The following is a 13,152-nucleotide window of genomic DNA, read 5'->3' on the forward strand; positions in this document are numbered from 1 at the left end:
AAGCTTTAGCAAAAAGGAAAGTTTTAAGCCTAATCTTAAAAGTAGAGAGGGTGTCTGTCTCCCTGATCTGAATTGGGAGCTGGTTCCACAGGAGAGGAGCCTGAAAGCTGAAGGCTCTGCCTCCCATTCTACTCTTACAAACCCTAGGAACTACAAGTAAGCCTGCAGTCTGAGAGTGAAGCGCTCTATTGGGATGATATGGTACTATGAGGTCCCTAAGATAAGATAGGACCTGATTATTCAAAACCTTATAAGTAAGAAGAAGAATTTTAAATTCTATTCTAGAATTAACAGGAAGCCAATGAAGAGAAGCCAATATGGGTGAAATATGCTCTCTCCTTCTAGTCCCCGTCAGTACTCTAGCTGCAGCATTTTGAATTAACTGAAGGCTTTTCAGGGAACTTTTAGGACAACCTGATAATAATGAATTACAATAGTCCAGCCTACAGGAAATAAATGCATGAATTAGTTTTTCAGCATCACTCTGAGACAAGACCTTTCTAATTTTAGAGATATTGCGCAAATGCAAAAAAGCAGTCCTACATATTTGTTTAATATGCGCTTTGAATGACATATCCTGATCAAAAATGACTCCAAGATTTCTCACAGTATTACTAGAGGTCAGGGTAATGCCATCCAGAGTAAGGATCTGGTTAGACACCATGTTTCTAAGATCTGTGGGGCCAAGTACAATAACTTCAGTTTTATCTGAGTTTAAAAGCAGGAAATTAGAGGTCATCCATGTCTTTATGTCTGTAAGACAATCCTGCAGGTTAGCTAAATGGTGTGTGTCCTCTGGCTTCATGGATAGATAAAGCTGGGTATCATCTGCGTAACAATGAAAATTTAAGCAATGCTGTCTAATAATACTGCCTAAGGGAAGCATGTATAAAGCGAATAAAATTGGTCCTAGCACAGAACCTTGTGGAACTCCATAATTAACCTTAGTCTGTTTAGAAGATTCCCCATTTACATGAACAAATTGTAATCTATTAGATAAATATAATTCAAACAACTGCAGCGCAGTGCCTTTAATACCTATGGCATGCTCTAATCTCTGTAATACAATTTTATGGTCAACAGTATCAAAAGCAGCACTGAGGTCTAACAGAACAAGTACAGAGGTGAGTCCACTGTCTGAGGCCATAAGAAGATCATTTGTAACCTTCACTAATGCTGTTTCTGTACTATGATGAATTCTAAACCCTGACTGAAACTCTTCAAATAGACCATTCCTCTGCAGATGATCAGTTAGCTGTTTTACAACTACCCTTTCAAGAATTTTTGAGAGAAAAGGAAGGTTGGAGATTGGCCTATAATTAGCTAAGATAGCTGGGTCAAGTGATGGCTTTTTAAGTAATGGTTTAATTACTGCCACCTTAAAAGCCTGTGGTACATAGCCAACTAATAAAGATAGATTGATCATATTTAAGATCGAAGCATTAATTAATGGTAGGGCTTCCTTGAGCAGCCTGGTACGTCTAATAGACATGTTGATGGTTTGGAGGAAGTAACTAATGAAAATAACTCAGACAGAACAATTGGAGAGAAAGAGTCTAACCAAATACCGCCATCACTGAAAGCAGCCAAAGAGAACGATATGTCTTTGGGATGGTTATGAGTAATTTTTTCTCTAATAGTTAAAATTTTATTAGCAAAGAAAGTCATGAAGTCATTACTAGTTAAAGTTAAAGGAATACTCGGCTCAATAGAGCTCTGACTCTTTGTCAGCCTGGCTACAGTGCTGAAAAGAAACCTGGGGTTGTTCTTATTTTCTTCAATTAGTGATGAGTAGTAAGATGTTCTAGCTTTACAGAGGGCTTTTTTATAGAGCAACAGACTCTTTTTCCAGGCTAAGTGAAGATCTTCTAAATTAGTGAGACGCCATTTCCTCTCCAACTTACGGGTTATCTGCTTTAAGCTGCGAGTTTGTGAGTTATACCACAGAGTCAGGCACTTCTGAATTAAGGCTCTCTTTTTCATAGGAGCTACAGCATCCAAAGTTGTCCTCAAAGAGGATATAAAACTATTGATGAGATAATCTATCTCACTCACAGCGTTTGGGTAGCTACTCTGCACTGTGTTGGTATATGGCATTAGAGAACATAAAGAAGGAATCATATCCTTAAACCTAGTTACAGCGCTTTCTGAAAGACTTCTAGTGTAATGAAACTTATTCCCCACTGCTGGGTAGTCCATCAGAGTAAATGTAAATGTTATTAAGAAATGATCAGACAGAAGGGGGTTTTCAGGGAACACTGTTAAGTCTTCAATTTCCATACCATAAGTCAGAACAAGATCTAAGGTATGATTAAAGTGGTGGGTGGACTCATTTACATTTTGAGCAAATGAATTGGATAAATATACAAAAGCAGCAACAAACCATGTTTATTATCGATTGGAGTTTAAAAACAAAACTACTAAATGTGATTTTTGGATGAATTTCTTAAAAGCTGCTGTCGTCCAAATGCGTCAAAGAAATTTTAAGAGCTGTGCGGTGAGTCGTGAGTATCGCAGTCTGTTGGAAGGAGCTGTGAGAGGCGACAGGTTCACCATGAAGCTGCTGACTTTTTATGTAGAAAATATGAAAATAAAATGTAAAATTTGAGGTAGTGCACCCTTAAATATCACTGTGTGGACTTTTGCTGTCTGTAGGGATTCTGTGGAAAAGCGTCATCCAAGCCACCCGTCGCCCATCTCAGTCAACCCCATCAGCCTCCTCAGCCACAGCCGAGCTCCTGAGCACCACAGGAACCACCTGCCCCCCACATCCGGAGAGCCTCAGAGGGACAAAGACAGCAAGGCCAAAGACCGGGACCGGGAGCATACGGAGAGCTGGAAGGAAAGCAGCGCCGACGACCACAAACTAAGAGATCAGCACAGCGAGAAGGACACGGCCGTCATCCACGACGGCAGAGTGTCAGAAGACAAGGCGTCTAATCGGGGGACAGCATCTCCCTACATTAAGCAGACCAGCCTGGAGCGACCCAACGGAGGCCTGAGTAGGGACGGCCTGGAGAAGAAGGGAGAGCTGCCTTATGAGCACCAGAAGAAGAACAATGAAGTGAGGGTGAAGGAGGAGAGGAAGGAGGAACTGGAAGGAACCACAGACAGACAGACTGAGCCAGCTCAGGCACCGTCCATGCCCAACCTCCACCCTCCCTCCTCCATTGCCGTACCCATGGGCATGGCTGGAGTCCACCCCATTAACAGCATCAGCGGTCTGGAGAGAACTCGAGTGGTGGCGCCCTTCATGGGTATCAGTCCTCTTCCTGGGGCTGACAGGTTCCCATACCCGGCCTTCCACTGGGACCCAATGAGGGACCCGTACAGAGGACTCGATATTCATAGACGGGATCCTCTGGCAAGGGACCTGCTGCTGAGGAATGACCCTCTGCATCGTCTTGCAACGCCACGCCTCTATGAGGCAGAGCGCACTTACAGGGACCGTGAGCCCCACGACTTCAACCGTGACCATGCCCACACCCTGGCCCTGGAGCAGAGGCGGGAGCACGAGCGCGCTCAGCTTGAAGAGCGCGATCGCCTCACCATGCTCAGAGAGGACTATGAGCACGGACGCCTCCACACCGCCATGCACCACCCAGCCCTGGACGGACACCTCCCCCACCCCGCCCCGGCACTCATGGCCTCTGGACTCCCCAGCATGCACTACTCCAGGGTGAGCCCTCAGCAGCAGCAGCCGCCGCCGCTGCCGCTGCCGCGGCCCATCAGAACGGCCTTCTGAACAAAACACCACCCACTGCCTCTTTAAGTGCCCCGCCCCCACTAATCCCCACACTGGGCGCCCGGCCCGGCTCGCCCAGACGGACTACTCCGCTGGCCACGGACATCAGAGACAGGCCGACCCACAAAGACATAGAGGCGCGGTGAGCTGAGCCCTGCGCCTCCCTGATACTGACTCACACCAAGCACTTAGCTTCGGGCAAAGCACGACTGTATCATAGCTGTGAATAACATGTGGGCTCCAACACGCCCACACCACCATTTGTTTTTGTACAAAACTACAGACAGTAATCATGAACAAAGTGTTTTCAGAAATGTTTCTCTCTTCTTTTTTTTTACCGTTAATTCCTGCTTTTCGTGTGCATTCTTTTTCTCTTGTACAGCAAAGTGATGTGGCGTAAAGATGAACAGTTTTTGGAATGTACAGGAACTTCAGCACTGACAGACAGCAACGTGTGTAGATAATGTGTACAGTCGCTGTGCTCGCTCTGTATGGATAAAAATCATGGTACAATTATGCAAAAGGTTGTTTTGAAAGCTTTACTTTGAACAAATGTAAATAGAGGAGTCTTTACGCAGTGATTAAGAATGTGTTTTGTTGTTGGGTTTTTTTGGGGGGGGGATCACAGCTGATTAACAGTGTACCAGAAACCCCATATTCAACTATGCAACACGTATGTGGGCTCCTTTTCTGAAAGCCGACCTCCTCACCACCTTTGACTGTGTACCATGTGACACATGAAGCCGTTTTCTCTCCAAAACGCAGATGTTACAGACATTTGGACCCTTGCGGGCTGATCCAAACATCCACCTTGAAATTTGTCTTAAACAGAAGACAATGTTGCATAAGTAAAATTTGGAAATAATTTTCTCAGAATGGATAATTTGTGGTGACAATCCTGTTAAATGCAGCTGCACAGTTGTCCCCGTGTGTTTTGTTTTTTGTTTTATTGTCATTAGAGTTGGAAGCAGCTGTCTGGTTCTGGAGAGAATTCAGCACTTTAAATGACACCGCAGCACATCTGCCTACTGAATGAGTGTAAAGTAAATAGATTCTGTTGGTAAAACAGTGTATTAAAGTGCTTTGCAAAGTTGTTGTACCTATTAAAAAAAATCAAAAAGATGAAAAAAAAAATAGCTGCAGTTGAATCTACGGACAGTTTGTTTCTAACGAGCAGAGATCTATTTTTAGTAGTCCACTGAAGGTTTAGCTGTGCGCTTCAAACTCTGTGGTATCATATCGTGCAGTGTTTTTTTTTTATTCCAAAATAAAAATGTCCACCAGAGCCATAGTGATTAGTCAATACGTATTGCTAAAAGATTGTTAAATAAAAACTTTTGCCGTTTACCGTGTACAGGGGGAAAAAATGAAGTCTTTCTAGATCATGTATAAAAATGAGAACAAAAAAAAATGAAGCGACTGAATCTTCAGCATGCTCCTCATTTGAATTGTGTTATGTAAATTGTGCCATGTTATTAAAAAAATGTGTACTAACTTTTTTGTTTGGGCTTTTATTAAACGGGTTCAGCTTCATTAAAACACAGTCTCGCACTGATCAGTCCAGGTTCCGTTATCGATCTGTTCACATACAGTAGTGTTCAGAATAATAGTAGTGCTATGTGACTAAAAAGATTAATCCAGGTTTTGAGTATATTTCTTATTGTTACATGGGAAACAAGGTACCAGTAGATTCAGTAGATTCTCACAAATCCAACAAGACCAAGCATTCATGATATTCACACTCTTAAGGCTATGAAATTGGGCTATTAGTAAAAAAAAAAAAGTAGAAAAGGGGTGTTCACATTAATAGTAGTGTGGCATTCAGTCAGTGAGTTTGTCAATTTTGTGGAACAAACAGGTGTGAATCAGGTGTCCCCTATTTAAGGATGAAGACAGCACCTGTTGAACATGCTTTTCTCTTTGAAAGCCTGAGGAAAATGGGACGTTCAAGACATTGTTCAGAAGAACAGCGTAGTTTGATTAAAAAGTTGATTGGAGAGGGGAAAACTTATACGCAGGTGCAAAAAACTATAGGCTGTTCATCTACAATGATCTCCAATGCTTTAAAATGGACCAAAAAAACAGAGACGTGTGGAAGAAAATGGAAACCAACCATCAAAATGGATAGAAGAATAACCAGAATGGCAAAGGCTCACCCATTGATCAGCTCCAGGATGATCAAAGACAGTCTGGAGTTACCTGTAAGTGCTGTGACAGTTAGAAGACGCCTGTGTGAAGCTAATTATTTGCAAGAATCCCCCGCAAAGTCCCTCTGTTAAATAAAAGACGTGCAGAAGAGGTTACAATTTGCCAAAGAACACATCAACTGGCCTAAAGAGAAATGGAGGAATATTTTGTGGACTGATGAGAGTAAAATTGTTCTTTCTGGGTTCAAGGGCCGCAGACAGTTTGTGAGACGACCCCCAAACTCTGAATTCAAGCCACAGTTCACAGTGAAGACAGTGAAGCATGGTGGTGCAAGCATCATGATATGGGCATGTTTCTCCTACTATGGTGTTGGGCCTATATATCGCATACCAGGTATCATGGATCAGTTTGGATATGTCAAAATACTTGAAGTGGTCATTTTGCCTTATGCTGAAGAGGACATGCCCTTGAAATGGGTGTTTCAACAAGACAATGACCCCAAGCACACTAGTAAACAAGCAAAATCTTGGTTCCAAACCAACAAAATAAATGCCTCGCAGATGTGAAGAAATCATGAAAATACTAGTTTAGTGATTCACAGGATTGATAAAAAAGCAGTTTGAACATAATAGTTTTGAGTTTGTAGCGTCAGCAGCAGATGCTACTATTATTGTGAACACCCCCTTTCTACTTTTTTTTTTTTTTACTAATAGCCCAATTTCATAGCCTTAAGAGTGTGCATATCATGAATGTTTGGTCTTGTTGGATTTGTGAGAATCTACTGAATCTACTGGTACCTTGTTTCCCATGTAACAAGAAATATACTCAAAACCTGGATTAATCTTTTTAGTCACATAGCACTACTATTATTCTGAACACTACTGTAGGTGGAATTCTTTCCCATTCTTGCTTAATGTACGACTTCAGTTGTTCAACAGTCCGGGGTCTCTCTTGTCATATTTTGCACTTCATAATGCGCCACACATTTTCAATGGGCGACAGGTCTGGACTGCAGGCAGGCCAGTCTAGTACCCGCACTCTTTTACTATGAAGCCACGCTGTTGTAACGTGCAGAATGTGGCTTGGCATTGTCTTGCTGAAATAAGCAGGGACATCCCTGAAAAAGACGTTGCTTGGACATCCAAGCAACGTTGCTCGGATGTCCAGAGGACACGATGTCCATGATTTCCAAAAACAATTTGAAATGTGGACTCATCAGACCACAGCACACTTTTCCACTTTGTGTCTGTCCATTTCAAATGAGCTCGGGCCCAGAGAAGGCAGCGGCGTTTCTGGATGTTGTTGATGTTTGGCTTTCACTTTGCATGGTAGAGTTTTAACTTGCACTTGTAGATGTAGCGACAAACTGTGTTAACTGACAATGGTTTCTGAGTGTTCCTGAGCCCACGCGGTAAGGTCCTTTACACAATGATGTTGGTTTTTAATGCAGTGCCGCCTGAGGGATCAAAGGTCACAGGCATTCAATGTTGGTTTTTGGCCTTGCCGCTTATGTGTAGAAAGTTCTCCAGATTCTCTGAATCTTCTGATTATATTATGGACTGTAGATGATGGAATCCCTAAATTCCTTGCAGTTGAAGGTTGAGAAACATTGTTCTTAAACTGTTGGACAAATTTTTTTCACACAGTTGTAAGTGGTGATCCTCACCCCATCTTTGCTTATGAACAGCTGAGCCTTTTGGGGATGCACCTTTTATACCCAATCATGACACTCACCTGTTTCCAATTTGGTGTTCTTTGAGCGTTTAATCAACTTTCCCAGTCTTTTGTTGCCCCTATCTCAACTTTTTGAAATGTGTTGCAGCCATCCATCTCAAAATGATGTTTTTATTTACATTTTACACAACATCCCAACTTCATTGGAATTGGGGTTGTATAATACTTTTAAGTTATTTATTTATTTTTGTATATTTTATAAAAACATTAAGGAGCAGCTTGGACTGAAGGTAACTTTTTATTTTTTTTATTTAATACGCTGCACCTGCCAAGCACATATGCTGGATTATCTTAATGCTTTTATCGTGAAAAGTGTACTATCTAGGAAAATTTGTATTACTGAGTACTAAATGATTCATCTTGGAGCAGAAATAAAACCTTGATTGGTAGACTAGATCCTTTAATGTAGATCATCGCTGAGTGTTCTCGGTGCTGATCAATCACCTGCTTTGCTCATCTACAAAGTGTTTTGTCACTTCAGATCACATTTTATTGTCATCCTGAGCAGCCACAAAGTGAAAGTGCCTCAGCTGACCAACCAACAGTTGATGATTAACTATGAGACTTTGTACTTTGGTTTCTGTTTGGTTTCATAATGGGAGGAATCACAGTGTGGCACCTCGGAGTAAAAACACCTGCTGCTCCTGGAACCAGCGGCATTCCTAAAATGATGTAATTCAGGCTTGCCTCCTGCAGAGGGCGGTAGAGTATAAGATAAGCTAAGAAAAGCCTTTATTCATCCCTCAATGGGGAAATTTCAGTGTCACATCGCAGCATAGAACAGTAGGCATAGACAGAAGGGCATGTGTGGCCGACCTATTCTTCACTCTGCGTCGTGTTGTGATACTGGTTGATGTGGCGCAGACAAACTCACAGGACACCATATGGCTCATTGGAGGGAGGAGGCGCTCACTCCATTAATGATTGTGATCTGGTAATATGCATAAAACAAACAAAAAAAGACAGGCTCCTTTAAGTCTGGTCCGTCCCAACTCTGGATAACATACACACACACACACACACACACATTAACATACACCACATGTGCACCCGACTAGATATACCAACTTAAGTGCACCATCCAGCTCCATAACACAATGCACACGTGGTTACATTGATGTAAATGATATTAAAAGTCGAAATGAACAAAATAAACATTTAGAAACACAGGATGGAAACAGATGACATGGTCCACCTGTAGCGACTGCACTCTGCATTGTGTTGTTATGACTCTGCCCATTCGCTCCCCTCGGAACACGAACTCACAAGCTCCGGCATGGGAGTCGGACTCTAACCAGAAGGCTAAAACCCAGGGCTCTGGCCTTGTGACCAGAGAATCCTTTTGAGCTGTTGGGAGTGAGATTTACTAACTACATCTGCACAGCAACACCTGCTGGCCTCCGTTACACACCTACCTATTCCATAAGAGCAAGCAAAAGAGGAAGAGGTGGGCAGATACTCCCGAATTTATAGCGGAATCACATGAAGAAGAAATAAAGAAAACCACCAATGAAAAAGAACCTGGAGGACCAACTAAAATACAGAGCAATACACAAAATAAAATATAGTACCAGGTAACAACAAAAATACAAGGAAACAAAAGAACAATAAGAAAAAAAACAATTTACAGGGATTTAACAGTCCATATTAACTCTGTTACATTCACCCCCGTAAATCCTGCTAAATTGGTGCACGTACACCCAAAGTGTGGCACAGAGAGCAAATTAGTTCCAATCAGCATCAGTAACCATCCCCCATGGGATCAAGCTTGGAGAAGGAGCGGCTAACCCCTTCAACAGCAGGGACTCGATGGATGCCGTGTACATCCATCATGGGTGAACAGTGCTCTCAATTCATCAAACAAAACCACCAACACACAATTCATAACACTCCATTAAGCAAAATAACTCTCGGCCTCTCTACACAGCCAACATACGTCCGACAACAGAAACCACAGTACCCACGGAACTTGAATCATCCAAAGCTTGTTTGTTCATTTCACATATTAAACGAGCAGGAGGTTTAACCTGACGACCAGCCCTAGTCCAAAAGGGTTGAGACTGCTCATGGGCTTGTGTATGGCCACTCATATTGAACGGGGCCTGAAAGGAGACACCCTGGGGTTCATCACAGAGTGGGAAACTTCCACTAGAACCAGATGCCACCGCTTCCACATCATCCTCAGCGACCCAGCCATCCACAGACTCAGCATCAATCTGACTGACAACAGTGTCCTTATCACTGGCATCGTCCGTACACAAAAGCCAGTTGATAGTCCTTGTCTCACTGTCCTGCACTTCCACAGGAACCTCCAAATCAGTATTCACCATGCATCGCTAGCTAGGAGGAAACTAACTGGAAGCAGGAGGTTCCTATGAACGACTTTGACTTTCTGGGTGTCAGGGTCTCTGATGGAATAGACATTGATTCCTGGATTTACAGAAATCACTTCATATACCTTTGATTCCCATCTGTCCGCAACTTTCCTTTCCCTCTCTCTCCACGGTTAGCGAGCAGGACCTGATCTCCTACATCAAGACGTGAGCCTTTAACCTTACAGTTGTAGTGCTCAGCCTGACATGCTTGCTCTGACCTGCTGTGTTGTCGGGCAATGCATGCAGCTTCAGTCAGATCATGCCTCAACTTTGCAACAAACTCACAATGATCGACAGAATTGTTACCAAGAACATGTTGGAAAACTACATCCACGGGCAAGCATGGGATTCTACCAAACATAAGGTAAAAAGGCGCAAACCCTGTCGTCTCATGTTCGGTACAGTTGTAACAAAACGTCAGCATCTGTAACATTTGTGGCCACCGGGCTTTTGAGTTTGGAGGCAAAGCACGGATCATGTTTCCAAGAGTCCTGTTGTATCGTTCAGCAACACCATTTCCCATCGGGTGGTACGGTGTGGTGTGGAGATTTTTGAACACCAGACATTTCCAACAGTTCTTTCATGAGTTGGCTCTCAAATTTGCACCCTGATCCGAATGAATGCATTTGGGGAAGCCGTATAACGCAGAAAAAGTCATTCCACAGTCGACGGGCTTACCTGTTTCGCAGACTGATTTTTGCATGGAAAAGCATGTGACAGTTTGGAAAAATGGTCCGTTACTACCAAGACATCGACACTTTTTATCAGTCTGCTCTGCTGTCCAAAAGTCAGTGCAAACTAGCGCCGTTGGCTCAGAGGTGTGAATGCTTTCGAGCGGGGCTCGGTCATTGGGCTCAGGACCAGCTATGCATCTGAAACAGTTCCTGATATGATTGACAATATCCCGCTCCATACCAACCCAAAAGAACCTCTGCTTAGCCAGAGACAGCGTCCGAGCCTGACCTTGATGTCCAGCCGAGTCATGGAGGCCAGTGAGGACTTGCAACTTTAATCAGTCTGGGACAACAAATTGTTGAATAGTCATATTCATTTTGTTGTCCTTCTTAGTCCGATACAACATCCCATTCCTGATTGACAGTTTGGGCCAGCTGGTCTGTGCAGTTTCCTTACTCCACAAGATTCACTGCACGTTCACGTTTTGTGGGCCTTTTGTGTCTCCGAACATATTAGAAACCTGTTCAAGTTACATCCTGCTCCTGCATATTACAAGATGACTTTTCGGCAGTGAGGTATGTCGTTCACATCGATAAGTTGAGGGATATCAGAGCTGGTGCCCCTGATCGGAATGGCACTACCTGGATCACGAGCGCCCAACACAGCCTCGACATCCTCAAGAGACAGTGTTGTTTGCGGGGAAGGGGAGTTGACAGCGTCCCCAGACTGACTAACAAGCTGACAATTGTTAGTACACCTGAATGCATCCTGGACTCTTTGATCTGCCAATTCACTGACTTGGGCGAGCAGGGAAGAATATGGCTCAGTGACAAGGCGGTGGGCAATACGAGACCTCACAAATGGCTCCCTACTAAGTGCGTCTGCCACGACATTCTTAGCACCTGGAACATAGTTAAGGTCAAAACTGTAAGCAGCAAGCTTTGACACCCACCTCTGCTCACAAGCGTCCAATCTGGGATTCGTCAAAATGTAAGTCAGTGGGTTATTGTCAGTCCACGCAGAAAAAGTCCGTCCTTTCAACCAATGACTATATTTGTCACAAACTGCCCACTTAAGGGCCAAAAACTCCAGGCGGTGTGCTGGATAGTTCAACTGGGCATGAGACAGAGTCCTACTGGCAAAGGCCACAGGTCTGGCGACCTTACCACCAGGTGGCAGGTGTGAGAGGACTGCACCTATACCATCAAAAGAAGCGTACACAGCGAGAATAAAAGGCGCGTCAAAGTCCGGGTGAGCTAAGGTCACACTGTGCACCAAATCATGTTTCAGAGTCTCAAAAGCTTTTCTGCAGTCATCAGTCCAGTCAGCAGGGGTCAGCTGCACTAAACCCTTCTTAAACTTAGGCCTGGGGTTCCGGCCCCTTCTCTTGGCAGTAGTGGGTTCTGACACGAGGGCTAACAAGGGCCTAGCCTTAGCTGAACAACCTTCAATGAAGTGGTGGTAATACAGGGTCATACCTAAGAAAGATCTTATTTTCTTAGCACTGGGAGTTATACCGTCCGACTCCATAAGGTCAGATTCCTGGACATCACTGATGGCCTGGACTTTACTGGGATCGGTTTTAACACCTCCTTCACAGACAATGTGACCTAGAAACTTCACAGAGCGCTGGAGAAAATGACACTTTTTAGGAGAAAGCTTAAGGTTGTTAGCAGCCAGACGTGAGAAAACCATCCCTAAGCGCTCCAACACGACTTGTTCAGAGGGTGCATACACCATGAGGTCGTCTAGGTAACACAAATCAAATCAAATCAAATCAATTTTATTTATATAGTGCCAAATCACAACAAACAGTTGCCCCAAGGCGCTTTATATTGTAAGGCAAAGCCATACAATAATTACGGAAAAACCCCAACGCTCAAAACGACCCCCTGTGAGCAAGCACTTGGCGACAGTGGGAAGGAAAAACTCCCTTTTAACAGGAAGAAACCTCCAGCAGAACCAGGCTCAGGGAGGGGCAGTCTTCTGCTGGGACTGGTTGGGGCTGAGGGAGAGAACCAGGAAAAAGACATGCTGTGGAGGGGAGCAGAGATCGATCACTAATGATTAAATGCAGAGTGGTGCACACAGAGCAATAAAGAGAAAGAAACAGTGCATCATGGGAACCCCCCAGCAGTCTACGTCTATAGCAGCATAACTAAGGGATGGTTCAGGGTCACCTGATCCAGCCCTAACTATAAGCTTTAGCAAAAAGGAAAGTTTTAAGCCTAATCTTAAAAGTAGAGAGGGTGTCTGTCTCCCTGATCTGAATTGGGAGCTGGTTCCACAGGAGAGGAGCCTGAAAGCTGAAGGCTCTGCCTCCCATTCTACTCTTACAAACCCTAGGAACTACAAGTAAGCCTGCAGTCTGAGAGCGAAGCGCTCTATTGGGGTGATATGGTACTACAAGGTCCCTAAGATAAGATGGGACCTGATTATTCAAAACCTTATAAGTAAGAAGAAGAATTTTAAATT

At 43.7% G+C, this 13,152-nt stretch overlaps 1 protein-coding gene across 1 annotated transcript in view; it reads left to right on the forward strand.

Annotated features, from left to right (window-relative positions):
• The window catches only part of auts2a (activator of transcription and developmental regulator AUTS2 a), a 975,777-nt gene extending 971,294 nt beyond the window's left edge, over positions 1–4,483 (forward strand). The window contains 2 exon segments of the mRNA XM_034179013.1: positions 2,656–3,688; positions 3,691–4,483. Coding sequence (XP_034034904.1) covers positions 2,656–3,688; positions 3,691–3,891 — 1,234 coding nt within the window. The 3' untranslated portion in view covers positions 3,892–4,483.
• The last annotated feature ends 8,669 nt before the right edge of the window (positions 4,484–13,152 follow it).

The sequence above is a fragment of the Thalassophryne amazonica genome, chromosome 9 (genome assembly GCF_902500255.1).
Source record: "Thalassophryne amazonica chromosome 9, fThaAma1.1, whole genome shotgun sequence".
In the NCBI taxonomy this organism is placed as follows: Eukaryota; Metazoa; Chordata; class Actinopteri; order Batrachoidiformes; family Batrachoididae; genus Thalassophryne; species Thalassophryne amazonica.